General features: G+C 49.9%; 4 protein-coding genes across 4 annotated transcripts; 2 read left to right on the top strand and 2 right to left on the bottom strand.

The window, feature by feature from the left end:
• Positions 1–814: 814 nt before the first annotated feature.
• Positions 815–1,307, bottom strand: HER10_EVM0004730 (ribosomal protein S14p/S29e; the record flags this gene model as incomplete). The annotated part of the gene is made up of 3 exons (XM_035474364.1): positions 815–877; positions 946–1,117; positions 1,201–1,307. The coding sequence occupies 3 exons, from the start codon at positions 1,305–1,307 to the stop codon at positions 815–817; spliced, it is 342 nt and encodes a 113-aa protein (XP_035329252.1).
• A 297-nt stretch (positions 1,308–1,604) lies between these two features.
• HER10_EVM0007381 (pre-mRNA-splicing factor ISY1) lies at positions 1,605–2,620 on the bottom strand. The gene is made up of 2 exons (XM_035476939.1): positions 2,541–2,620; positions 1,605–2,489 (listed from the first exon to the last, which is right to left on the bottom strand). Exons 1-2 carry the CDS (start codon positions 2,541–2,543, stop codon positions 1,758–1,760), a joined length of 735 nt encoding a protein of 244 aa, XP_035329599.1. The 5' UTR covers positions 2,544–2,620; the 3' UTR covers positions 1,605–1,757.
• Positions 2,621–2,803: 183 nt separating this feature from the next.
• On the top strand, positions 2,804–5,927 carry HER10_EVM0003752 (uncharacterized protein). Its single transcript, XM_035473416.1, has 4 exons — positions 2,804–4,075; positions 4,199–5,268; positions 5,313–5,759; positions 5,817–5,927. The coding sequence occupies exons 1-4, from the start codon at positions 2,896–2,898 to the stop codon at positions 5,850–5,852; spliced, it is 2,733 nt and encodes a 910-aa protein (XP_035329129.1). The 5' UTR covers positions 2,804–2,895; the 3' UTR covers positions 5,853–5,927.
• Positions 5,928–18,673: 12,746 nt separating this feature from the next.
• Positions 18,674–21,388, top strand: HER10_EVM0010226 (uncharacterized protein). Its single transcript, XM_035479693.1, has 2 exons — positions 18,674–19,220; positions 19,289–21,388. The coding sequence occupies exons 1-2, from the start codon at positions 18,832–18,834 to the stop codon at positions 20,442–20,444; spliced, it is 1,545 nt and encodes a 514-aa protein (XP_035329955.1). The 5' UTR covers positions 18,674–18,831; the 3' UTR covers positions 20,445–21,388.
• The last annotated feature ends 4,919 nt before the right edge of the window (positions 21,389–26,307 follow it).

Raw genomic sequence — 26,307 nt, 5'->3', positions numbered from 1 at the left:
TGAAGGTCAACAATAATAGGTACTTGCCATTGAAATGAAAGCGCTGGCGATCATTGACGCGGCCGTTCTTGGTGAGATAGTACTTGAAGTAGTAATTGGGTTCCTTGATGTTGCGGATCTCATCTTGGTCGTTGATGAAATAGCTGGAAATGTTAGCTCTGGTCAAGGCCTACAAAGGTAGAGGCCACAAACCCAAGATCCTTCAAGTTAGATGAGAAGATAGGGTCTTTGGGGAGACCAGACCACCGACGGAGGAACATGGTGGTGGTTGGAGAGAACCTAGGTCGGGAAGACTTGAGGTGTAGAAGGAAAGATGGCTGAGAAGGGGCTTTGTGTTATCGATTTTGAAGAGACGGAGATCGAGGCTGTGATAAGTTCGGTGGGAGAGCAGGAGAGGGACCGAAAAGATGGTAAGATGAAAACAAAACAGTAGCAGTGAACAGGAAGGAACCCCAGGCTCAACGATCCTGGCAAGATCCAGGCCCTCTTGTTGAATGAGAAGGCAACTGCACTCGTGAGACTTCCTGCCTAGATAGACATATGCGAGGCATGCAGAATGGAAAATCGTCCGCTATCACACAGATCCGATCCACACGTGAATTGAGATGTGTTGTACATTGTTTGCCAGTATTTGTATCTGTACATATGCGTCTTAGGGTGCGAACATGCAGCCAAACGCCAATTCCCAAATCGTCTGTGAGCAAGCTCGCGAGCGTAGCATGCCGTCTCAAAGGTACACGAGCCCTTTCGTTGTATCTTACAACAGTGTTCCCCTGCTTTTATTTTTGATAATCATCCTCCGCCGCATCTTCGTCTACCAACTAGCCTTCTTAACACCGGGAATATTACCCTCGTACGCTTGCATACGGAAGTTGAACTGTATTTCTTAGTCAGTCTGCGCGAATCTAAACCCAATTGCGACGAAAAGCCACGTTTTCGACGTACCCTCGTCATCTTGAAGTCGCGGAAGACACCCCTGGCCTTGCCACCCAAAATGCATCGGTTCTTGATCTGCGTCGGCCGGGTGTAGCAGTGCATCTGACCCAGCTGAAGCTGCGCCTCGGCGCGCACACGGCCTGGGAGAGTCGTGTTCTGGATAATGTATCGGAGAGCTTGTCTGTTCCACGAGCTTCATGTCAGTTTCAATTCCATTGGCGTCGTCGGTTTTTAAGGGGATGTAGGAGGCTCGGTGTTGCTGACCTCTCGGGCTCGTTTTGCATAAAGACCTGGCGCTTCGTGTGGTCACGAATCGTCCTGATGTTGACGAAACATCCCAGATCGAGCTTCTTCGCGCGGAACATCGACATTTTGGCGGCGGTTGTGACGTATTGAACGGGGAGTCGCTGATCGTGCAATCGCAAAAGTCAAGCTTTCGAAGCTCGGATTGAAGTTCGCGATGGGTCACGTGGAGGGCGTTATCTTATCTCTCACCGAGCTTCACCGAGCCCACCCAAGGTCACCCTGCCTGGGTACCTTACCTTACCTTAGATCGAGCTCATCCGCAGGCGCTGGCAAGCGCTTTTCAAGAATAATACTTCTGTCAATATAGACTCCATGTGAGCTCACAGAAATAGCATTTTGGTATTCGATTAGCCAAAACCTCCAAGAACGCCAGCCATCATCTCAGGCTATGACTGAACCCCAAACTTTGCAATATGATACAGCAGCGACACGACCTCTCGAAAAACACCAGTGACCCTCCAAAAAGATCAAAGCAGTTCTCATCGTAACCGAAAAGGCAGCGCGCGGATTGGCTGCTATAATTGGTCCAAGAGCTTCTGCCGCCGCCTGTTGATCAACTCTTCTTGCACCTCCTCCAGTGTCGGCAGCTCCCAACCTTTTCCGTTGCCTGTGTCACCCGGCAAAGCCTCCCAGTCAGGCGGTAGTTGCTGCTTTCCGGTCTTTGCCATGTGCGCGAGGGCCTCTTCCTCCTTTGCGAGCTCATACGCCAGCAATTCCGGGTCCTCCTCATCTGGCGCGTAACCGTAGTACGCCGCATCGACCTGTTTCCGCAAGTCGTCCCTCGTCTCTAGAGGCTTCTCATTTGTGGCCTTTGCCTTGGCTGCGTCGAATAGCTCCTTGACTCCGGGCAAGTCTCGCGCGCGTCCAAAATATCGATAGCCTTTCCCGCCTCCTGGTATCTCTCGTCCCTCTTCGTCGTATATCTTGCCGCCTCCACGCATGTAATTAGGTCCACCAAGATTCCGTATTTGCACCTCCCACATGTACTTTTCCCTCATGAGCTTGTTGATTTCATCGTTGAGGTCACGGATCTGATAGTCACTGAGGGCGGTGTCTTGAATCTTGGAGACCTTGCGCGAGATCTCCTTCAGCACTTGGCCGCGCCACTTCTCGCATGACGGTATCGAATCGACTTCGGTGATCACTCTCGGTCGTCTTGTCCGGCCGATGTCGATAATGCCCAGGTCCGCTGCTTGCGCTTCGCGAAAGCGAAACAGCATGGACTGCGCCTTTTCCGAGTTTCGCGCCTGCGCCTATTAGCATCCTCCAAGTTCAACATGCACGGGAGATTCACATACCATTGTGAGAGCTTTGGCGACGGGATAGAGCGCTGAGCTTCGAGCGAATGTGGTTTGGTTTGGCTTTGGAAAAGAGAGTCGCACGGCAGGGCACCGTCGTCTTCTGAAAGCTTTCGGTCGTCAATGTTGCGCGCCTGGCACGGGCCTTCCCCCACATCCAATCAGCCACGCCTCCAACAGAAATATGGGACCTTCCACTGCGGGCGAGGTAAGGTAGGTACGCTGTGCTTTGTACACTAATCGTACAGCACTGCTCCTACCACCACTGAACCACCACCAAGTGACGTGCGAGCTTCACACACTTTTGGAGCTGTCCAACTCCACGACAAGCTCAAAGCACCACACCCCCATCACCATGCGCCTTACGACGCTGCTTCTCGCAGCTACGTCGCTAGTCGGCGCTGTGTTCGTCGACGAGGTTGGCGACATCGACTACCACCACGAGCTCATCGGCGTCCCCCAGGTCGAGACCACCCTATTCCACAAGCCTCGGCGCGACGATAAGGCTTCACTACTCTACACCCTCAGCGATGTTGGCGTTCTCGGAGCCGTCAATCCCAGCAACGGCGCGGTCGTCTGGCGTCAATTCCTGACGGGCAATATCACGAATGGAGGCGGACACTTGCGAGCGGCCGAGGACGAGGATTGGGTTGTGTCTGCGTACGGAAGCTCAGTGCATGCCTGGAACGCCTTGTCCGGCAGGAACGCCTGGTGGATCGACTTCGTGGGCACCATTAAGGATCTGGAAGTCATGGAGATGACAGAAAACGGACGCAAGGATGTGCTGGCGCTTTTCGAAGAGGAGGATGGCTCTACCGTCCTGCGAAGACTCAACGGTGCTGACGGAACTGTGGTGTGGGAGAACAAGGATGCGTCCAAGACTATCCCGCTCCAGGTATCCAACAATATCGAGAAGATCTTTGTTGTCAGCCTTTACGGAAACGACGGTATGTGGGCCGTGAGGGTGTCTGTCCACGACACTCTCACTGGAAAGCGCATCGACGACATCAGCCTCGGCAGCAAAGGCGACGTTACGGATAAAAGAGACGTCATGTTCGTAGGCGCCAACTCCGCGTCTCCCATCGTCGCCTGGCTCGATAGCGATCACACGAAGCTCAAGGTCAACGTTCTGGGCACCAAGTCGAAGCAGGAGTTTGCCCTCCCGTTCCCCAGGACCCTCGATGTAGCTATCCATGCCCCGCATCACCTCAACGCGGAGCCGCATTTCTTGGTGCACAGCAGATCCTCCGACAGCCACAAGGGCGAGGTCTACCACGTCAATATCAAGAACAATGCTGTCACCAAGCACCACGAGCTGCCGGTGCTCCCTGGACTGGGCGCGTTCTCGACTAGCTCGGAGGGCGCCAACGTGTGGTTCACGCGCATCACCGAGGAGGAGGTTATCCTTACCTCGTCAAGCTCACATGCCATCCTCGGAAAATGGGCCTTCAAGGAAGGAGAGATTCGCATCTCTTCACGCCGTATCCGAGGTTATCAAGAAGGCTGCGGACAACTTTGCTGTCCGCTGCGCCGCTGTTACTACGCTGGATGACTGGATTCTGGTCCGCAACGGCGAGGCCTGGGTTCGCCCTGAAGGTCTTACCGGAGGTGTCGCTGCGGCCTTTGCAGAAATCCCCGAAAGTGAGGACCTCGCCAAGACCCTCGAAGCCGAGGGCACGACAACGTCCTGTCTGCTTACATCCACCGTGTCCAACGTCACTTTGATGATCTCGCCTATCTGCCCGACTACCTTGCCTCGATCCCCCAGCGTCTGGTCAGCAGCATCACCGGAGCTGAGATTACCTCAAAGACAGAGGGTCTTTCTCGCGATGCTTTTGGTTTCAATAAGATCGTGGTTCTGGTGACCAAACGCGGCAAGCTTTTCGGTATTGATATCGGCAAGCATGGCAAAGTCATCTGGAAACTTCACGCTGTCGACATCGCCCCTTGCAACACCTGGGATATCAAGGGCATCTTCGTTGAGGATGCCAAGTCCACCGTCACTGTTCGAGGCCACTTTGGCGATTACGTTATAGCCAAGACAGACACTGGCAAGATGGTTGACTCCATGCCTGAAGGCTCCTGGGTGCAAACTCAAGCTGCCGTCATTGTCGATAGCCCTTCAGGACCATGGCTCGCCCCGGTTGGAGTTGGAGGTGCCATCGGCGACGTCCCTGCTGCATGGATACCCACACAGACTGTCGTCGTTCGTGGCTTGAAGGGCGAGCTGAAGGGCTTAACCTACATCGAGGAGGAAGGCACAGGCAAGGAACAGGTTGCTTGGGAGTTCTCTGCGCCAGCGGGCTTTGAGATCGTCAACATCGCAACCCGTCCCGTCCACGATCCCATTGCTTCCATCGGACGTGTTCTCGGCGACAGACGCGTCAAGTACAAGTACCTGAACCCCAACACCATTGTCGTTTCTGCCTACAGCAACGCCAAGTCTTCTCTCAACGTCTACCTGATCGACTCGGTCTCAGGCGCTGTCCTCCACTCCACTGCTCATGAGGGAGTTGACGGCAACAAGAACATCGAGTGCACACTCGCTGAGAACTGGTTCGCCTGCTCGTTCTTCGGACAGTACTCTCTCAAGGATGATGCTGGTCAGCCTCTCTCTGGACAAACCCTGAAGGGCAACCAGATCGTGGTCTCCGACTTGTACGAGAGCGAGTACGCCGATGATCGAGGCCCGCTTGGTGACGCTGCCAACTTCTCCTCTACCGAGCCTGTCGATACCCCGACCGGCGTGCCCTTCCTCAGTGATCAGCCAAGCTTGATCTTGTCTGCCCTCTGGCCGCTCTTGCTGTCACGCAGACCCGCCAGGGCATCACCAGCCGCCACGTTCTAGGCTACCTGCCAGAGTCTCACGCCATTGTCAGTCTTCCCCGCCAGCTCCTTGAGCCAAGACGTCCAGTCGGACGTGACCCGACACCCGCGGAGATGGAGGCGGAGGGCTTGATCAGGTACCACCCCGCCATTGAGATCGACCCCAGACAAGTTATTACCCACCAGCGCGACGTCATTGGCGTGCAGAAGATCATTACCTCGCCTACCATTGTGGAGAGCACCAGCTTGGTCTTCTCCTACGGCGTCGACGTCTTTGGAAGCCGTGTCGCGCCTAGCTTTGCGTTTGACATCCTCGGCAAGGGCTTCAACAAGATTAGCCTGATTTCGACTGTCCTTGCGCTCACTGTTGGTGTTGCCGTGTTGGGGCCCATTGTAAGTTTTTTGCTCCCGCAAACGTTTTGGCAGATCATTTGCTAACGAGAGGAATAGGTTCGCAAGAAGCAGACCAACTTGCGTTGGGCGTAGATAAAAGTATTGTATGATATCATGATATAATAGAGTCGTTTGAGTTTGTGCAATGATGTCCCTGCATGTGTCCTTACCATCACCTTTACTTGCTGTCTACAAATGGTATTGTCGACTCAGAGTCGAAAATGGGAAAAGTTACCATTAACAATGCACCACTGTATAAGGCCTCTTGTGACTGCCTAGAGTTGCGCCTAGATGTGTAGAGTAGTCTCATGCTTTACTGTAGGACGTGTTGATGGACCAGCTTCCACAGCCCGTTCTGCGCGATGCATAAATGTGAGGTGAAAACTCTAGACCGTCATGAAAAGGGGCATCTCAACTGTCAATATGAAGCCGGTCACGATTTGACAACTTGGTGGCCTGCCGGCTAGACATGTTCATCTCTACGTGCTTCTACATAATCATGAACGCATGAACTATTGACTTTGGGAAGTGTTCAACAAAGTCAGTGGCGTCCTAGACGTTGCCAAAAGCTTTAAGCTTCAGTGTTGATTCGTGGGTCTTACTGCTTTTCTTGGGAGGGAGTCTGGGAACTAGATCCGCGAGCCGCGTCGATATTCTGGATCTATCTATTGGCAAAAGTGAAGCTTGCTGTGAGGAGTAGTTGCCAGGATGACGTTCTAGTGGAATTGGCAATGAAATCGGCGAGAAGATTGAGGTATATGAGGAGATGCTTGAGCTTCAAAACTCCATTGTGTGGTATTGATACATGGTCCATCATTCGCGCGCGAGCAGTGTTCCCGCCGAGTTCCCTTCGTCTTGACACCTAGCAACAGCGCCGCACTCGACACAACTCCAATAATCAACTCAGTCAACTTCTAAAAACCGGCCCTTAATCGGCCAAAGTGAATTTGCGCCGTTAAGTACTGAGCTATCTCGCAACTCAGTAAAGTTTCGTATGCTTAGGCTTAACCCTAAAAGCTGAGTAGGAACAATAGGCTATGGCTGTGTAGAAAATAAATGCCGAGCTCCTCGAAAGTTTTTTTACTTAAATAATTGGTTTGGCACTCCAAGTAGATGTTTCGAGATGCTGCTTTCACTTTCACTGATGTTCAATGTTCACATGGACTATGACTACCTGTAGGTTCAGAGAATACCGAACCACGACGTGCCGGCCATTTCTGTGGATACTTTCAACATTGGACGACGTGACTCTTTTGGTCGTTCCATTTTGCTCAATTATAGCTGCTTTCTGACCTATTCATGCCAATTGGTGCGTGCCACGAGTCGTAACAGTCATCAACGTTGTAAATCGTTGGACGGAATGTGTCGAGAGATATGGCGCACAGCAATGAGCACATATTCTAGGTTTGTAGTAGCTCAAAGTAACCGATCTAGAACAAAGAGGTAAAAACTAATCTACACAATGCGATCTATGGGAGAATCCACATGGTAGAATGTCTCGTAAGTGCTAGTAATTTTCTGTCTCGGGACAGAAAAAATGTATTATTGTTGACAGATTCCAAGAGCACCGCCCAAACTCCATAAATCAAAAAATTAGAAACGAATTCATAATAAAGCTGTTCGACTCTATCAACAAATTTAATATGCATACAGAGCTGAACATCATGCACTGAATCAATTTATGAGCGCTTCAGCGCAAAGCAAATCACCGTTAGGCAAGGTGGGAACAATAGTATCGCAATATCAGTGAGAGTTGCTGCCTCGACACACGAGTAAGTGTCTGCCATTATCTCTTATGCCCTAGCAATGCAACGCAAAAGGCTCCTTTCTACTTTTGCTACCGACATCATGTGGGTAGCCAAATTAAGCTTAATTCATCGTCGCGCTGTCTGACTATGGTCCATCTGATGTCGGCATTGACTTTCGTCTGAACGACCAGCCTGTCTTTCCAAAACAAACATCAGATGTACGCTGAATCTCTCTCATCACTCAGCAAGACTTTGCATTTTAGAAACATCATCACAGCCTACTATTTCCTCTATTTCGGTGAGATCCTACACAAGGCTCCTTTGTAAGTGTAAAGCATTGTCTACACTGCTGAGGAAACCGAACTTCGCGACATCACACGATACAATCGCGCCTGGCGTCTACGAAAGCAGCTGGATGCGCTATTTTCTCTCATAAGATAAACAACACGCCCGAGGCAATATGCGCTTGTTAGGACCAGGCATGCTAACGGTGTAGCCTTCTTTTCAGGTGAGGCGGAATTAGGATGAATGCGATGAGGATCGAGGCTGGGGACGCCCAACCACCCACGCTATCAAGCAGGCTGTATTGGAATTCTTCGAATATCTTAATGCAAGTGCCTTGATTCAAGCGCTTCAAGTGTTGGTTGCTTTCGCATATTGCCTTTCATCGATATGCAGTGATACACATGATTGGACGTTTCCAAAGATTCTCAGTCCGGCGGGCATAGACCTTGTGACCTTTTCAATAGGGCACACAAGACTGAACCTGAGAAAAGACCTCATCGGTGTCATCTAATGTGGCCTGGCGCATTAGTGTCCATGTGGTTGCCTTGTATAGTGGAGAAGCTGACGATGTTATGTGGACATATGTTCTAACCTCAACAGATCTATCGAATCCAACGCCCCAAATGTGCGGCTTCTGTGTTGGCGGTGCAGCAAGAACCCTCGCCAATGACCGCACTAAATATCATCGAAGGTGGGGGGTTTAGATAAGTGAAATGGTACATCCCAAGTGGCACATTTGTCTGGGAGCATTTCCCCTCGAGAATGTTCACTTATTATTTTCTCGAGTGAACAGTCGTGGGATTTGTGTTGAATTTGAATTCCACTGCAGTTCAATATTGTCACTGACTATTTTATCTTGTCCAACTCACAGCGTCGCAGTTGGACACGGGCCACTTCAGACAAGGGCCCTTGCCATGTTTGATGAAGAGCTGGATGAGTTAGGCAGAGAAATACGGTGGCTGGCGAGATATCCCTGATTTCTCATATGTATCTTCACCGCTTCCAAGCACAGCATTCTGAGGGAGGAGCTAACCGGTAATCTTGGGCTTTCCTCTTAGGTAGTGATGGTCCGGTTCAATGAACGAATGACAGAGCACATGATTAACTGGTCAAGCGCGCTAATTACTAGCATCTTAAGACTGTGCCGTTATTACTAGGTCGGACTATTATGTCACCAAGAGTGACTCATGACTCACCGCCATGTTGAACAGGAAAATAGAGTAACACCGCTCATTTCGAGAACACAGGTGTGTTATGAACGCCTGAGATGTCAATGTGAATTCGAGGGATATGGATGGAGGCCTGCAACCTGGTTGCCTGCTCGAAAAGCACAGGGTGCATTTTCGTCCGTATAAATGGTCTCACATGCTTTACCTCGATGTGAATTCTATTTCACACGATTCACGAATCAATCTATAGTGTCTTGATACTTCGATGTGAGGGACTGTAGCAACTGGTCTCACAAAGCTCGAGTTTTTATACTTGAGGATGTCTTCAATCAAAGATCACGCCAGAACGGCCTTGTGAACCCCATCATGTACTACGGAACGTTGTTCGGTCAGGTTTTCGCGTTCAACAAGCTAGCAATTTGTGTGATCAAGCGTCTGAGCGTACCAGGTTGAGTAACAATTTGCAGTCGTGTAACCTCAGGCCGAAGTCAGACAAGAACGCCAATATCAATTCCTACGCGCATGTATACAAATTTGCATGTTGACTGCTGTATCACGCTGAGGATGCCTCATGTTCGCATCAGAGCACCTCATGCTGTGGACCGCCAGGTTACTGTTAACTAAGCAACCAAGTCCTGGGTCAAGGACATTTGATACGCTATCTAAAACGTCATGTCTTGATTAACATGCCTGATCGATGTGTGAGGCAATGAAAGGCAGACCAGATGCCTTGCGAATCCTCATCCTTCACGTCCTCCGAACCCAGACGCAATGTTCTGGAGACGAATCGGAGGTTCGCCACCTGGACTCCTGTCCAATGTCAGGGTGATCAATTTGGCTGCCTAGACTTCCCTGTCATAATGATCTGATCCTGTCTCTCTTATCTTTCACCGAAGGTATGCAAAGCTATAGTAGCCACGTGAAAATTTTGAAGATCCCAAATACATAAGGTAAGCCAAGGTCCATGACCTCGTTTGCCTTACCTCGCCTGAGTCTTTCCTTCCTTCTTTTTGCCTTATCAGATGGCTTCTGTAACACTTGGCGACTTAGAAGATGGCAGTGCGAGGAGACTCATCAACTCTCACTCCCGATCAAGGAAACGTAAGTGCCGACGCCAGTGCTCAGGCTAATACGAAAACCCACTGAGAGTCCCGGATCGAGGGCTATCCCGTCCGGCAGGTACCGGGTGAGGCGGGCTGGCGCGCGGAGAAGCACGGCAGACCCGTTGAAGAATGATACCTACCAATGCTTCAGGGTTAAGGCGGGCTCTCCCGTGCCTTAAGTTCAGACGTACATCCAGCGCGCAAATTCCCAGCAATGGAAATGGGCTCCGTCGATGACCCTGAAAAACCTAGAGGTCCGACAGGCCTTGGAATGCGGCCACTTACCGACCAATGGGTACCTAGTAGACTGCCAGATGCTCTAATGCCTAATGCCTGCGCCTTCAACCATTGGGCTCTCTGCATCAAATAATCCTGGTTGTTTCTTGCCATGCGTCAGCACTCCAAGATCCTCCCTGATGATATTCAATATTTGCATGGCTTATGGAGCTGAGCTGTACCATCTGAAGCCTACGTATTATGCAGCCTATGTTTCGTTGGGCAAGTATGCTTTCGCAGAACCGAATCAGCTTAAACCGTCGGTGATGTCTTTCATGCATCAGTATCGAATGGTGGTGAGGAGATCAACAATAGCGCCAACAAAGATAGTAAGCAGTACGCAGTCATCACAACAAGAAGAAGCGTGGAAGGTAAATGCCCCGCCGGCCTAGAGCTCACGTGCGCAGCCGCATCCTCGCATGAGCAAAAGATTGGATGTCGAGCGCGCCACCCGATGTAATTAGTTGACCTATGATTTGGGCGTAAGCCCTACAACTTTCGCCCCGATTTATTCGTGTTTAGATCTGATAGCGGGCCAGAGAGATGGGCTCACCTTTCAATGTCCACCTGACATCCTCCGAATAGCCGAATGCCACGAGTGTTAAGTGCCGAAATTGATGTCGAACGCACAGAGGGAAGGCATCAAATCGTAGATACTAATGTTTTGGGTTGAAAGCAGGCGTCCCGTAGGGCAGCAAATGAACTCAGAAACATGATACGTGGCGACGCATTGAATTCAGCGCCGGAGAACCTTGGTCACTTCGACCGAGAGATCAGTGGGATTCGGATAAGGCGCCATTTTGAGGCTTCTCGGTGATGTGGGTAATTCGTTGCGAAGGTCAGTTTCTCTCCCGCGTGGCGTTGTTGATCCTAAGGATACCGATTTTGTTTTCGTCTTGGTTTCAAGCAAGCCCCGAAGAACGGCAGGCTGAGATCTATCTCTCTTTTAACGGCCCGAGACTTGCCTGGGTCAGAATAGTTTTCAGCGCGAAACCGAAAGTCCCGAATCCCTAACGAGGGTGGATGACGAAAATCGATGCGAAGTTGTGCAACCTCGGTCTGAGATCTCCTTGTATGACAAGGCCTGACCGAACTTAGTGAGCTTTCCCAAGGAAAAACTTGGGTAGCCAATCACATCAACATCCGCTGTCAGACGTTGAATAATTTCGAAGTATCCCTATATCAGCTACTGCTTCCCACTGCTTGTTGAGCCATTTGCAGACATTCAAGGACAGCGAAAGGTGTGCTGGCGTGCTCCATAATGAAGGCTGGTACGCTCGGGCCGGGGCGAGCGGCATGCGTGAGACCGGTCTCGGTGCTTTAGGAAAGCCCCCGTGCGGAGCTCTGTCGCCGGTCAGGGCCGAGAGTAAGATCCACTTGTCAGTTTAGTTGCCGGTAAATCGTAAAGATGTTCTGTTGCACCAGCAGCCGCCTCCAAGCGTACCGTCGTACACGAATCCCCAATTGGAAGCCGCTGGTCTAGGGCCGTTAGAGTCGTACAGAGTACTACAAATTACGAGCTCAGATATGCAGAGTGAAAGATGCTAATCACTCGAAATGGTCAAGCTGAGGTGTGCAATGGAAACATGGACATTGGGCTGCCATCATTGCCCCTCTGCAGGTGTCCATTATACGGGAGGGAAAGCACTTTCCCGAACATCTGGACGAGTAGGATGCCGCCCGTAACTTGTGGCGGTGGAAATGGGTAAGATTCCCATTCAGGGGTCACTGATATTGCAAAGTCTTTGCAGACACGGGTAGGGGTCTTATGTGAGGTCATCACGGAAAAAAAGCAACGTATTCAGGGGCAGATATGGCCGAACCCTTGCGACAAACGACCCCCTAACTACACACACCTCTTAATCGCCCACGGTAATCTTGAAAACTGTGCAAGGTAACTCAGTCAATCATGCAGTTTCAACAATGAAATTGGAAATCCTGGTGTAAGGGAGTTCCTCTGTATGTTTGGGGTTACCAGCAAGGAGGGGGACCACGTGGCGCAGCAGCAAACAGGAGACAGGTTGATGGCCAATGAATCACCAACAATTACGCGCCGACGTCGCGTCGCCAACACCGAACCCCTTGAACTCATGCCTTGAATAGCTTGAGGTAAAGAAACAGGCGCAGGCACCGGCACCATCAGCCCCATTGACCCAAGGCTATTCAAAAGGGGTTGTTTGCCTATTGACTTCAGAGTGATGTTGATTGGAAGCATCAGGAAATAATAGGGCACAATGATGCAGCCAAGGGAGACAAAGGTGTGGTAAGATAGCCAATAGAATTAGACGTGTTTTAGGGATGCTTTGATATTCACCCTGCGATCCCAATACATTTTCGAATTCCAAGGGTGCAACACAGGAGACGTCTGCCTCAAACACAAGGCTCGCGTAGGTGATAGACGTGAACCGATATTGGCATGACCTCACTCAGACCTGGCACCAACATTGGAAGGCGCCTTGCGGCATTGAGGCAACCAGGTCACCAGCCTTGCGGCATGCCTGGCGTTGAATATCAGCGTGTCGATCGCATATGATGCTGGTTAATCATAACTCGGAACGTCGGCAGGCGGCCCCCGGATCTGCAGGAAAATACCTCGACCGCAACCATGTCCACTGAGACCAGACACGAACAACCAGCTTGATAGTCAATGGCGCTTGCCCATAAGTCGGCCGCCGTGGCTGTTGGCAGGGCGTTATGTTGCCCGCAAGCTGGCTTAGTATCAACCAACCGCAGATATGTTCTTTGATTGAATGGCTGAAGGAAAGTTTGCTAGCATCGTTGGTTTGCTGCCCACCGCCACTTTCCGGGTGTTGCGCCATTGATACTGCGGCGCGGCTGTGGAGAGGTCGTTGTCGACGGCACAGTGCCGCTGTCCATAAATCCATTGCCGCAATGCCTCGCTACCGCATAGGGCTGATTGCTGGGTCTGAATGGGGGCTGGTAAAGTTGCCTGGCTGCCTTCACCGGGTTTGTACTCTAGCCGAGATGACGAAGTATCGGTTGGCCGTGAACAGCTTCTAAGAGCTCTTCACCGACGGGCACATGCCGTCTTGGGCATGTTGGCCATTCCTTTGACCCGTAACGTGTACCTAGTCAAGTGTGGGATGCGGCTCGTAAACGGTCAGGCGCATAGTCTGCCTCTTAAGGCAAAATCGATTGTGGTCCTATATCAGGAGACTCCTATGACGTCTCGGTGTGAGAATTTTCACGACGAATAATAGTTTGCGGCGTAACATTGGTTCTGTAAAGCTCCCAGCTTTGTTTAGCTGTTCAATGACGGGAACGGATGCTAGGTGTGGAGATTAGGCTGTCAAGCGTCGTCAAATCTCCCGATGGTAAGGTGATGGGATGGCTCATGACGAAAACATGTGCTTTGTTCTGTCGAATTGGAATTCGGAGTTGGCAGCTTTGATATCATGCCACGGCGACTGGTGATGGAGATTATGGCCCAGAGGCTAAATGAAGGCGACAAGATGCTACGTTTTGTACCTTGCTTGACCTTATTTGAAGGGGACCATGACGGCATTGAGACATTTAAATGCCACCGAGCCAGGTGGTGAGCGATGGAGGAGATGACATTCCGCTTGGGTGGATGACAGGTTCATCATGAGATGAGATTACGATGAGACTTAGCCGGATTGGTGAATCAGCCCTGCTACCTTAGTCCGTGTCTACTTAGATCTCCACTTTAAAGCGGGTCTGGGGCACGGATGGTTGTTGCCTACATCAATAGTGGGTCTTTCCTACTTTAGTCAAGGGGCTCTATGGGCAGTGCTTAATTGACGTTCTTCTACCCGTAATACCCGTGCCTTGCAGCTAGCTACCTTGTCCGTGTCCGCTGACGACTTCACCTCTATGTAAGTTCAACAACCGTGGTCTTTCATTTAGTCGAATTCCACATATTTCGATACAGTGGTGGTTGAAACTTCAGTCGTGTCCTTTATCGTATGAAGCTGGCAAAACAAATTATAAGCTACTATCGCGTCTACACTCAACTTTGATGGATATGGGTATTGATTTCATGCCATGCCTAAGGTAAATACCAGAATAGAGAATAGAGCTAGGTAGATCTTTGGGAACATCCACACTCCCTCACGAGCCTATTCTAGACACGGTGAATGCCAGCGCATTTCATAGTGGTCTCACATCGTTCAGGATTAGTAGAAGTCCCGATGCTAGCCACGAGGATGCGGGCCCGCCTGGCCTCGTCCTGTCCGGCCCTCTCATGCAAAAGGTTGGGTCTTTAACACCATTAGATTCTATCTGTCCAATAACGCTTGCCACGTTTTGCAATCATCATGCAGCAAATGTTGGAAATGTGACCTGGTTGACACGCCAACGCCCTGGATTCATGTTTGATTTCCTGCATCATCCTTATTTCAATGATGTGCATGGCTAATAAAGCGCATTTTGACGATCCAGGAAGGTTGCTGAATGATTACATCCAATTAGGCATTTTTTGTGGTGCTGGACAAAATTTGGCGATAAATGCACTCAGGATGAGTATGTATAGTTCGCATGATGCGCCTAAGGCTTTGTATTGTGGCTACCTAGGACGGTTAGAATCGGATACCTCAAGCGGATTCCGAAGAGACCACAATGTGCTAGTGAGTTCTGAATCACGTTTCACTCCATGTGTGTGCTGGGTCCAAAATCTGAAGCTGAATACAGCCTTGTTCTACTAAGTTCATAGCTTGCTCTAATTGGCTTGCTAACTGTTGAATTTCGAATAATGACTATGTTGCAGGAGTCAAGAAAAGTGTTTTAGGAGCAAGACCATAATTCTAACGCAATCTGAGAATTATGACTCTAATGCTACATAAGGTAGGCTGTATTCTAGAATGTTCTCAAAATTAGTATTTGTAATGTTTTTAGGTGTTAACAGTGATAAGTCCGCAAAGACCGATGGAAGATTTTTGGATGAATGACGTTTGATACTGGTATGCTCATCCGTCGTAAGAGCTAATTCAAGAGCCTCAGGCCGCTGTATGTAAGATCCTCGCTAAAGGTTGCGTTCTGCCTAAAAGTCCGAAGAGAACCGGAACTAAAAAGATACTCTGCAGCTGTCTATGCCGAGTCCCAATTAATGGACCTCTGTGCATTGAGTGATGTAAAAACAAGGCAGATCAGTGAGGAGCAGCCTCGTCCTGGGTTCAAGGGGTTGTTCTAGCCTTGCGGCACCGACAATTGTTCAAGTCAGGCTCAAGACTTTTGGATGCAGCCAACGGAGCTGACCACACCATCTCACTCTATCCGTTGAGGACTTTGCAATTGGCTTGTGATGATTCAGTCCGTCGTTGGTTGCCTGCACGTTGCCCTGTCGTCGAATAGTTGCACCGTTGCTTACCCCTGGCTCCTGAGAGGAAGAGCTGACACTAGGCATTGTGGGCAAATGCAGCGTGATAATGGTGGCCAGCCATAGGACGATCCACTCTGAACGATCGGTGAAGTAGATGAATCGATTCGTTCCAGATGCTTCGGAGCCAAGGCAGCTGCGACAGTGATGATTCTGGTGATATCCAATCTCAGCCCAGAGTTGTACATGGCTGAGGTGAATGTCTCCAGACGCCGGACGCCTGATCTAACAGAGTTCCACGGGTCATTGAGTAAACGGTCAGCGCCAATTGCGCACAGAAGGCCCGAATAAAAACATGCGTTTGTATGGAGCGTGAGTATTTCGTAATGTCGTTACGGGTCCAGTCGGCATACGAGTATCGGTTATCGAGTTAGGGGCTCAGCCAGCCTCGTATTAGCTCGGGCGACATTGTAGAGTCGCCTTCTTACGTATACGATGTCTGCAAGTCTATTAGCTTTCAGCTGGAACTCATGTGGGGGTAGTGTCCTTGAGAAGGCTTCCAAAACCATGCGTAACCACCCACGTGCCACTGTCGTGATATTGGCCACCAGGACCTTCCTCTCCGCCAAAACAAACCATCCAGCTGCAGCCGAGCAACCCGAGTGTCGGGTTTCATCATTCAAAGTTTTTGAGAGACCGCGGAAAAATCGATCAGTGGTGGCTGGTACGAGAATTTCGGGGTGATAAATTATCCGCTTCATCATTGTTGCGTTGCTTTACGGGCTTGCCGATGCGATACGGTAATTTGTGTGGCTGTGTTCAACCAACCTGGTGGCGTTGAGGACTGAGAAGTCGGGTTGGTCGCCACATGACTGAGAAAATTTGTCAGACCAAGAGGAAGAACCGAGAATTATGTGATCAGAAGCAATATGTTTGCCACGAGGCCTCCGATTCTTAGAATCTTTCCCACCAGACCATCTCCTTGAAAGGTCAGAAGTTGAAGATGTTTCCCCGCGGTAGTACCCGTGTGGCTGTTGACTCAGTTGAGATGGGGACTTGTGGTTCAGTGCAGTTCTAACCAATGAAAGAGGTAGTATGTAGAGCCAATGACACCTCAGAGCGAGCTCCACAGCTTGAGAGAGAAGAAAGGCAGTAGGTAGCCAGGCTGACAGCCTGGCGGAAGTTGGCTTGAATGCGAGACTCTGACACTCAAGGCCTAGTATTGGTTGTGGGTTTGGGACAAAGCATCAAGCCAACAAGACAATGAGACTCGCCCAAACTCGCACTGGCAATGTCTTCTTGTGAAAAGAAAGATGTATGAACATAGGAGAAGAAGCACTGTCAATACCTTTCTGGTGGCACATATGGCCGGGATTTCGGTCAGCAGAGCCCAACGTTCGTAGTAGCAATTCTCGAGACTGTCAGCTGGACAGAAGAGCCGGCGGCCTGACACGATAAAAGGGTGAAGAAGTGCGGGACGATTCCATATTTATTGGGTTGGCCAGTTGAACTTATGTAAGTAAGCCGACGTCAAGTGATCGCGAAACACTTCTCATGGAGGTGGGTTGGGCCAGATTTTGGCCCCCAAGCGGCTACGGTCGCCGCTAAACAAAAGGCACATGATCCCCCGGCACCCGACACCGCGACTTGAATTTGTGCACAAGTCTTCTCATCCCATTTGATGCGAGTACATCGCGTAGAAACGCTGGTCAGAAGTGGCTGACACCGTTTACGAGACTCCATTTTCATGACTCTTGAAGGTGCAAATGACGGGACCGGAAAGTGCAAAAACGCATCCTGACCACTGATCTGAGAAGACGAGATCGATCTTGTCGGGCAGCGTGAGGAACAGCTTGGGTGCGGGTGGACAGCACCTAATTATATGTGATGGTGCGCTTACGGAGTACTAGTGGAAGAGATTGGGCAGTGAGGGGGGTTTCTTGGGAGCTGATGTGGGCGAAGGGGAAGTCCCCCAGGACAAGAAAACTGCCTGGCGTGGCTGGTTCGCGGACCAGATTGCGGCTCAAGGTAAGGCAACCGAGCTAAAGCCCAGGTGGCGGTAGGGGCGGGATATATGCCTAGATATGTACACCGCTTTGAACATACCTGGAAATGGTTCGCCGCGCATCCGCCTCACTGTTAGGCAGGCTCATGGCCTTCTATGAGAAAGATCCTCGAAGATAGCTTCCGAGCTTTCTTTCATGGAAATCTTGCGAACAGTTCGCACGATCCAGCAAGATTTTTAGTCCCCATGATATGAAGGGGATGAAGCCAGCTGAAGTACTGTTGAATTTCCGTCTCCTCACTTCCCTCGGCTCGAAAAGCCATCAGGAATTACGTTTCCCCGAAGCTTTGACGTCTTTGCTGTCCTCGCGACAGTTCTGCACGGAACACGCACGAATATACGTTGAATATGACGGATAAATCTCGCGGTGGTGGTCTCGACCTTTCCAAAAGACTCACAAATTACAAGCGGGCCAACGACATAAGTCTTCGAAAATGCGCCCATTGTCCCGACTATACGTTTCCTGTACGTCCCACAAGGGAAGACGTGGAGCGGCACTTCCTAGAGTCTGGCCATAGTAGGCATGACAGCGACCAAAACGATTTAGTAGACAGGACTTGGTTACGGTAATGCCGTCAGTCGCAGAGCCGCATATTCCAGTGCTAACGTTTACTGCTATAGCATTAAGGGACAACAAGTACGCCCAACGTCAGACCAACCACAGTCCGCAACCGATCAACATACAACAGCATCAAAAGACAATGCGACCCAAGCACTCAGACGTCCGTCGCCGGGCACGATAGGCAAGGCTACTAGCCCTCCTCGGAAAGAATAAGAGGAAGGATGGGGATCATAGGTCTTCGCATCCAAAGCGTAGTCGTGCCCGGCAGCAACCACAAGTTTCTGGTGCCAGCCATGCTGAAGACAGTGACTTCAAAGAGACCCGGCACACAAGGCGGGCAGGCTGTGGACTCCTGAGGAGGGCATCTACGCCGCGACGGCCCGATGCTGGGCGCTCGAAAGAGAAAGATGGTGCAGACCTACCTCGGGCGGCTTCCAATCGGACGTTCGAGCATCCGCGTTCCTCTGATTTTGATAACACTGAAGTATTAATCAAACAGCCAGAGACGCGCCCTATTAGCCAAGAACAACTTGTAGCTGAGGTAAAAGGCATTTACGCTGGGCTCGTCATGGTTGAGTCGAAGTGTATCGAGGTCGACAACGCTCAAAGTTCAAATAACGAGACCAATCCCAAGCTGAATAATGAGCAGTGGCAGGCATTGATTGCTTTACACCGAACTCTGCTACACGAACACCATGATTTCTTCCTTGCTTCGCAACATCCGTCTGCAAGTCCAGCATTGCGTCGGCTTGCGAGCAAGTACGCAATGCCGGCGCGCATGTGGCGCCATGGCATTCATTCATTTTTGGAGCTTTTGCGTCATCGTCTTCCTGCCTCGCTCGAACATATGCTTACATTCATTTATTTGGCATACTCGATGATGGCTTTGTTGTATGAGACTGTTCCGACGTTCGAAGACACTTGGATTGAGTGTCTTGGCGACTTGGGCCGCTATCGGTCAGTAAATTCAAGACAGACATTGTTACCCATCTTCCTGCTGCACACGTATTGACTCTTTACTACAGCATGGCTATTGAGGATGATGATCTCAAGGATAGAGAAGTGTGGACTTCAGTGTCTCGACACTGGTACTCAAAGGCTAGTGATAAGGCTCCTCAAACGGGCCGTCTTTACCACCATCTCGCAATTTTGGCGCGCCCAAATGCTCTGCAGCAGCTTTTCTATTACACGAAGTCTCTCTGCGTGCCAGTTCCCTTTCTGTCTGCTCGCGAGTCAATTATGACTCTATTTGACCCGCATCTCAATGGCACACAGACGAGGCTGCAGGAGATCGACGCCGCCTTTGTGCGCGCTCATGCAATCCTATTTTCGGGCAAGAATACTGATCAACTCTTATCGTCAATCAACGAGTTCATCGATAGCTTGGACAATCACATCGCACGTCACACTCGTCGCTGGCTGGATAGCGCATACTATATTTCTATCGCGTTGGGTTGCTCACTTCTCGAATACGGTAGCGAAAGCAATCCCATCATGAGAGCTCTTAAATCTGGCCGTGCCGATGACGCAGACGTCCCAATGGAAGAGGCTGAGACTTTCGCTGCTCCAACACAGAAGTTCCTGGACGCCTTGGATTTCGCAGCTCGCACTCATAATGTTGTGCTGAGACGGTTCGGCGACGAGAACATCCGACCATACCTACACGTCACTCTCTCACTCCTTCAGCACTTGTCTCAGTTCCCTGCAGCAATGGGACTGATAGAAGAGAAGATGCCTTGGAAGCTCATGGCTTTGCTTCTTAACACCGTCATGCCAACCGATATCACTACTGAAACAATCAAGATCATTGAGTCGGAAGAATTCCCCCGGCCAGATAAAGGTGACCCTCGTCCCCTGCCGGACGATTTTGCGCAGCGAGGCCTCCTTTGGGTTGATAAATACTATCCAAACGATTGGTTCACGGCCACGAAAGTGGATGACGATGAAAAGTATTTCGAGGTTGCGTCAATGATGGAAGAGCGCTCACAGCGCTGTCTTTGGCTGGGTTGTCGATTAGCAACATCGGGCAAGTGGTTGACTTACGACGAGGAAGCGAAGCAATTCGGCGTGTCGCCGCAATTCGATATAGAAATCCCTGATCTGAGCACCGATGTCACACCTGCGGGAGCATCTGAAGATGCCGATGTGATCATTCCAGATGCGCCTGACGCAAGCCAATGACGGTGGTGGACTGGTATTTTCCCTTGGTGGGAAGCGTTGCTATGGATTCTTTTGGGTAGAAATAGGGCGTTTCTCAGGCGTTTTGATTGTTTGTTTCTCCTGCTTCTGGTTTGTTTTCCTTTCCGCTGCAACGCTTCTCGCTTAGGTGAACCAGTCATCTGGGCTACATATCTGTTATCTCTGGCCGAAGCTTGGGCTACAGACCAGAGACGAAAACGATCTGCGAGTGCACACACGCGCAAGGCAGTATCGTTGTCACTCGCTCAACAATTGATCCGGCGAGTGCAAATTGGGGTATGGCTAGCGAGCCGCTCGCTTCTCATAAGTTGGAAAGACGTTGGGGAGAATTGCAACAGGTGGGTCACTAAGATTCCATTCTCAAAGTCTGCGCTGATTTTGTTCTCAAGTATATTTATATTGCCTGAAGTAGATATTTCAAAATACAATTTCGCCAGTATAATGTTTCCGTTATCTGATTCTGATGAGATGGCCGTGAATCAAGCCCGGGTGCGGGATGCAGTTCGGCCCGGCCCCGGCGGGAGATCGGCGCTGCATATGCCAACTGGCCGCAATTAAGTGAATCTGATCGATCGTGATTCTGCCACTTTTTGAAACTATAGAGACTTACTGTAATACAATGCTGAGTAGAAATGTTTCAGATTTGTACCGTATGTACGTACTCGGAACGGGTTAGATATCCCGTCGGCATTCTGGGGATCGGCACCGGAGTCTCTCTATAAGGGTCCGTTCAGGCCAATAAAATTACTCTATCCTCTTATGCACATGACTGTACGAATTCGGAACTTGGTGCAGAGACTTTGCAACTGTATGCAATGATTCGTTACGTAGTAGTTCATCGGGGCCTATTCGGATGAGGGACTGCTTAGATTCTCGTATAGATAACATCTGATTCTCACAATGCAGGCATGAAAGTTCGTGGCATCCCCCCTCCAGAGTTAGCCTGATCAACAGCTGGACACGCGCAACCTCTATGGGAACCTGCACGCAACGAACTAATATGCACCGACCATTGGTTCATCATTACCAAGGTGCCATCGATGTGAAATGTAATTTCACAAGGCAACCCACCATTGAAGTCAGACGTCGGTGACGATGCTACGCGTGATCCGAACCCAGCCACCGTATTGACGAAACCGTCGATATACGCCCGCAATTCTGCCCCCAACATACTTTCCCGGCCGACAAGGCGACTTCAATCCTACGCCCGGATGGGTTGGAGAATGGCGTGTGCAAGGTGTCGTAATTTTGCGGCGGAGCGAAAGGTAGATCTGGGGCTAATACGACCCTCGACCGGAAGGTACGGGACATGCACATGTACGAAACAGCACGATTTCTCATACCACTACGGACCGAATCTTGCAGCATTAGGTAGCGCACTTGCCGAATTACCTCGGGGAACTGTCAGCATAAGGCAAATATGCAGAAGAAGCCTTCTTCCTCAAACACACATCTCCGTCCGAGGTCGGGGGTGTCGGGTGGTTTCAAATACCCCGAAAGTCGCCGCGAGTTCAGGTCCAGTCCGGCGTTGCCGAACGGCAGACGTCCGTCAACCCGGTGTCTCCACGGGAACCATTCCGGGATGCTGGGAGCCAGTGGCACTGTTCAATTGATCTTACCAGCGTCCGGTTCCACGGACCCTGAATGCTGACTGCGCAGCGGGTATTCCTCCGCTTGGTCGTCCGAAACTAATTACTGCGTCACAAAGTGTTCCAACTTCCAGCTGCGGTTATTAGTGGTTGCCTCGCGTGCTTGGACACAGCCTAGCAGCTGCCTTGCGACGGATTTTGTGGGAACTCGGGCCCGGACAGGTAAGGTAGCTTTGGTTCAGCGTTGAGTCTCTTCCAAAGGTCGGAACTTCTCAGGTGCACTGAACTTCGCCATGCGCCGGACTTCATATCGCAATGGACTTATGTGCACCAATATCTAACTTTAGCATTGACTGATGATTACTGTGCTGGAAGGGTGAACTCCTTCGTGACGCGGCGGGGGCTTATGCTGCTTATACATATATCTATCCGTTGTGGGATTGATCGTCAGCTCACTAACCTCTCGAGACTTGTCAGCTTCGCCCGATCTCGCAGCCAACTGGTCCAAGGGATTTGGTGCGCCTTTTCAAATCCTTGGAGGACGAGAGGTAAGCCCAGAAGAAAGACCCGGTCACCGGTGGGATGCGGAATAGTCGCTATTTGACGAGCTGCATGTCATCAATCATGGGTATTATTCTATCTGGTAATTTGGTTTTAAAAGATGATTCTCTTTAATATGAAGTGTTTTGTCTCGCAATGCAGCCCATATCTCCCCCTGCAACCCCGATACGGGTACCTCATACAGGTTCAGGACGCCTCGTTTTGGAGCGATTGCCTAATGCCCTTGCAAGTCATGCCTTGATTATTGGTTATGCTAGTTAGACGAAGAGCTCTAAGTGCAACAAAGTTCGCATCTCAATCATCCCTGTGGCCCATGCTCTCCTCGTGCTACGCACGAGCATGAAACAAACGCGCCAACCGTCTTCGAAAACCTACTACAGTAGACGACCAGGCTGCGAGCAGCTCTCCAAATCTCACCGCATGTTCCATTCGCAACAAAGCACAATCTTACAAGGCAATGGCTACGTCCAGTTTAATCGACGACTGTTTACCTATTTCATAATGGCTTGATCTCTGCTGAGCTGCACTAAGCGCCCAAGGTGCTCTGGTGGTATTTCTCTTCGGTGTTTTCTCAAAGATTTGTATTGGGTGCCATCCAGCTCGAGATTTGAGGGTACCATCATTGCACTGTTAACGCCTGTTAACGCCCGCAGATCATGCAAGGCATGCACCTCTCATTGAATTGAGAAGCCACAAGACACAGTTCAAACCTCCATTCCAACTTCCTCGGTGAGGCATTTGTCATTCTGCGCGTCATTGTACACCGAAATGCTGACGTCTAGATGCACTGTCCAGGTGATAGGAACACCGTGATTCAACGATTTCAGACTTTAGAACTTGTTGAGATGAGCATGAGATTGCCGTTGTCATTAGGAGTGAACAAATTGGACATACTCGAGTTCGGTGATCAGCACAAGAGCTCATTAGAACAGATCGTGATCTCAGCCTCTCAGAAGAGCTTGCATCCGACTTCTCGACGAGGGGTTGGCTGCACAGCCCCAATGCAGCTAGCTGGCACCACGAGCCAGATAGCCACGGTGACCATGCAGCCTAGCGCGCAGGCATACATGCATGTATCCCGTTATGGTAATGCAAGTGTGTTCAACGATTTGTATATCATTGTCAGAATCGGCATGTTTCGGCCCAGAAACCCATAAAGGAGAAGATTCACACGCGCGGGAAATTCTCAGAAAACCATGGCAGCCTGGCGCCAGGCAATCTTCTAGATAATTCCTGTATGTATGCAAGCGATGCAGAGAGACGTAGGAGATTATCCTGGCGTTCAACTCTTACTGGTTCGCCTACTGACCGGTCTTCATAATCTGCCTGAAATGCGGGGATTCAGCGTGTAAATTCCACAGGCATCGAACCGACTGATGCGGGAGCCTGTCGCACGGTAGCCTGCAACCAGTATCACCCTTGAATGGGAAAGGGAGCGAAGGGCTTTTCCGACTTGCCGCGATTGGCTGGCCATGGTAGCCGAGAAATTCAAGTTTCCATACTGCGTGCTTTCTATGCCGAACACCAGAAGTACGATGGTGAAAGAGATGTGCATGTCAGATCATCAAGGTTGCTAGTGTTGAGCAAGTTTCGAGATATTACGTTTCAGCCAATGAAGTTTGAGCGAGTGAGATTTCTTGAAGCAGGCTGTGTGAGGCGTCACGTTGTGTACGCACATGGAAGGGTGCTAGCCTGCTAGGCGACAGAGGGATGTCGAGGTCATCCAATTGTCAGATCAAAATGTGATAGCGTTTTGTTTTTGTTCAAGTTTGAAGACGCCAGGGGTATTTAGATTTGATATGAGGCAAGTATTGAAAGGCTGCCATCACAATGATGGGATATTTACATGTTGTCAGACTGCTCATCTAGACTGGCATGGGAAAGCTCAACGTCAATGTGCAATTCATCGAAGACGCATGGGCAGAGGGTGTGATTCTCAGGTACTTCCACACCGAGATCTTTGAAAACGATTCAGGCTGTAAATTAGCCTCTATGTTTCTTGAGTCGTTGCAGGTTGCCTAACCCCGCCTTCTTAGATTGATCATGTCGTCGTCAAATAAGGTACGTGACGACAGGATGATTGGATTTTAAAATGAATGCTTTACGTCACGAGGTAGGGAAGAGCAGTGAAAGGCAGCTACACTAACGAGGGGGACGGTGGATAGCCGGGCAACCCTTCCCGGAGAATGGCAAATATAGTTCTGAGATAATCTGCAATTCCAAGCGGCATGGCTGATCTCTTTGCATTCAGTGTCGTACAGATAGCATTCGAGCTACAACACCAGGAAGAGACTGGGGTAGCAAAAGCGATTCTCGTTCCCAGGCATTGTATATAAGATGAGCATATCTCATGTGCGTGCACATATGTGCCTAGAAAACGACTCGAGACCAGGCTAAGACCGGGCTGCCGGGCTGAGGAGCAGCCGCATACTTAGGACAGTGTGCGTAGCCGTCACGGGAATGCTCGTGGTAAACAACAAGATCACGCACGACACCAAGATTGCGAATACATTCCAGATCTAGGTAGTTTTGACTCACAACCCTCTTTTCTCCTGGAAAGACAAATCGGAAAAAGGGGCAGGACGGCCCGGTCAGGCAACTAAATGGGCGTTCATGAGTCCAAAAACTGCCGCTTATGGTGCGGGATGTTGCATATTGGTGACACGGATTTGTTTCGGTCAAGAGCTTTCGAATTAAAGCGAAGAACGTTTTGGAATTCCCAATGCACACCTCCTTGGTGTGGTGTGGGCAAGCAGGCTGCGGCTTAAAGTTAGCACTGAGAGCGCCTCGCCACCGAAGGCATTAGCACTATCACCCGACTTTCGGCGACCAATCTTCCTTAAACTATGGGTTTAGATGGGGATAATTATTTGCACTTGGTACTACAGAATATGTAAGAAACATCAGATATTCTGCAGAGAAATGGTGGTGTGATTGGAAGGGACTGAAGGGCACACTGTTGAAAGGTTGGCACATCAGGCTCTGTTGTGATCCAATAATACTGATTTGTTCTACGCCAGCTCATTATTATGTTTCGTTCAATGATTAGGAACCTTGTACGAGACAACAATGGCAAGACACTCCATGGCGAAGACATAAATCGTTCAATGGTTTTCAGAATACTAGAAGGATTGAAGTCGAAGTTTAACTCTACAAACATATCAACATTGGATCATTCTCTGAATATAACGATCTGGGTTAAAGATTCACATGGTTCCATGAAGTTTTAATTGAATACGAAGACAAGTTTCGATAGAATTTTCAAACCTCGTGAGCCCTGGAACAAATTTGTAAACGCAAGTTCTGTCCGGAACTATCGTTGTTGAACTTTGCATGGCCGCATGAAAACCAGAGGTAATTTAGGCGTCGTAATGTCTCAGAGTGATGCAATGTCTCAGAAGAGGGATTCAGTATATCTAAGCACTGATTTATTAGACAAGGCGGTCAACACCGCAGCTCAGGGCTTGGGATCAGATGGGGGAGGGAGGTCAGTTTGCGGGTGGTTCAAGATTCAAAACTTGTGATTGAAGAAAAATAGGAAGCATAACGATTATGAGAAAGTCTTCACTACCTATGTGCAGAAAACAATCAAATGTTGGCTAAACTCGCGCATGTATGATCTGAAAACATGTATAATGCAGAGTTGCAAGCTCAATATTGCTCAATATTATAACAGCATTACTAGTTTTGAACAA

Source organism: Colletotrichum scovillei (assembly GCF_011075155.1).
Source record: "Colletotrichum scovillei strain TJNH1 chromosome Unknown Contig00009, whole genome shotgun sequence".
Taxonomy (NCBI): domain Eukaryota; kingdom Fungi; phylum Ascomycota; class Sordariomycetes; order Glomerellales; family Glomerellaceae; genus Colletotrichum; species Colletotrichum scovillei.
This window is presented reverse-complemented; position numbering and strand designations above follow the sequence as displayed.

Bases quoted from the DNA above. Each gene is read 5' to 3' on its own strand.
- HER10_EVM0010226 (XM_035479693.1), top strand. From the start codon at position 18,832: ATGGTTGAGTCGAAGTGTATCGAGGTCGACAACGCTCAAAGTTCAAAT. The intron at 19,221-19,288 runs GTCAGTAAATTC...TCTTTACTACAG, and splicing joins GGCGACTTGGGCCGCTATCG to CATGGCTATTGAGGATGATG.
- HER10_EVM0003752 (XM_035473416.1), top strand. From the start codon at position 2,896: ATGCGCCTTACGACGCTGCTTCTCGCAGCTACGTCGCTAGTCGGCGCT. The intron at 5,269-5,312 runs GTCGATACCCCG...TGATCAGCCAAG, and splicing joins ACTTCTCCTCTACCGAGCCT to CTTGATCTTGTCTGCCCTCT. The intron at 5,760-5,816 runs GTAAGTTTTTTG...CGAGAGGAATAG, and splicing joins TTGCCGTGTTGGGGCCCATT to GTTCGCAAGAAGCAGACCAA.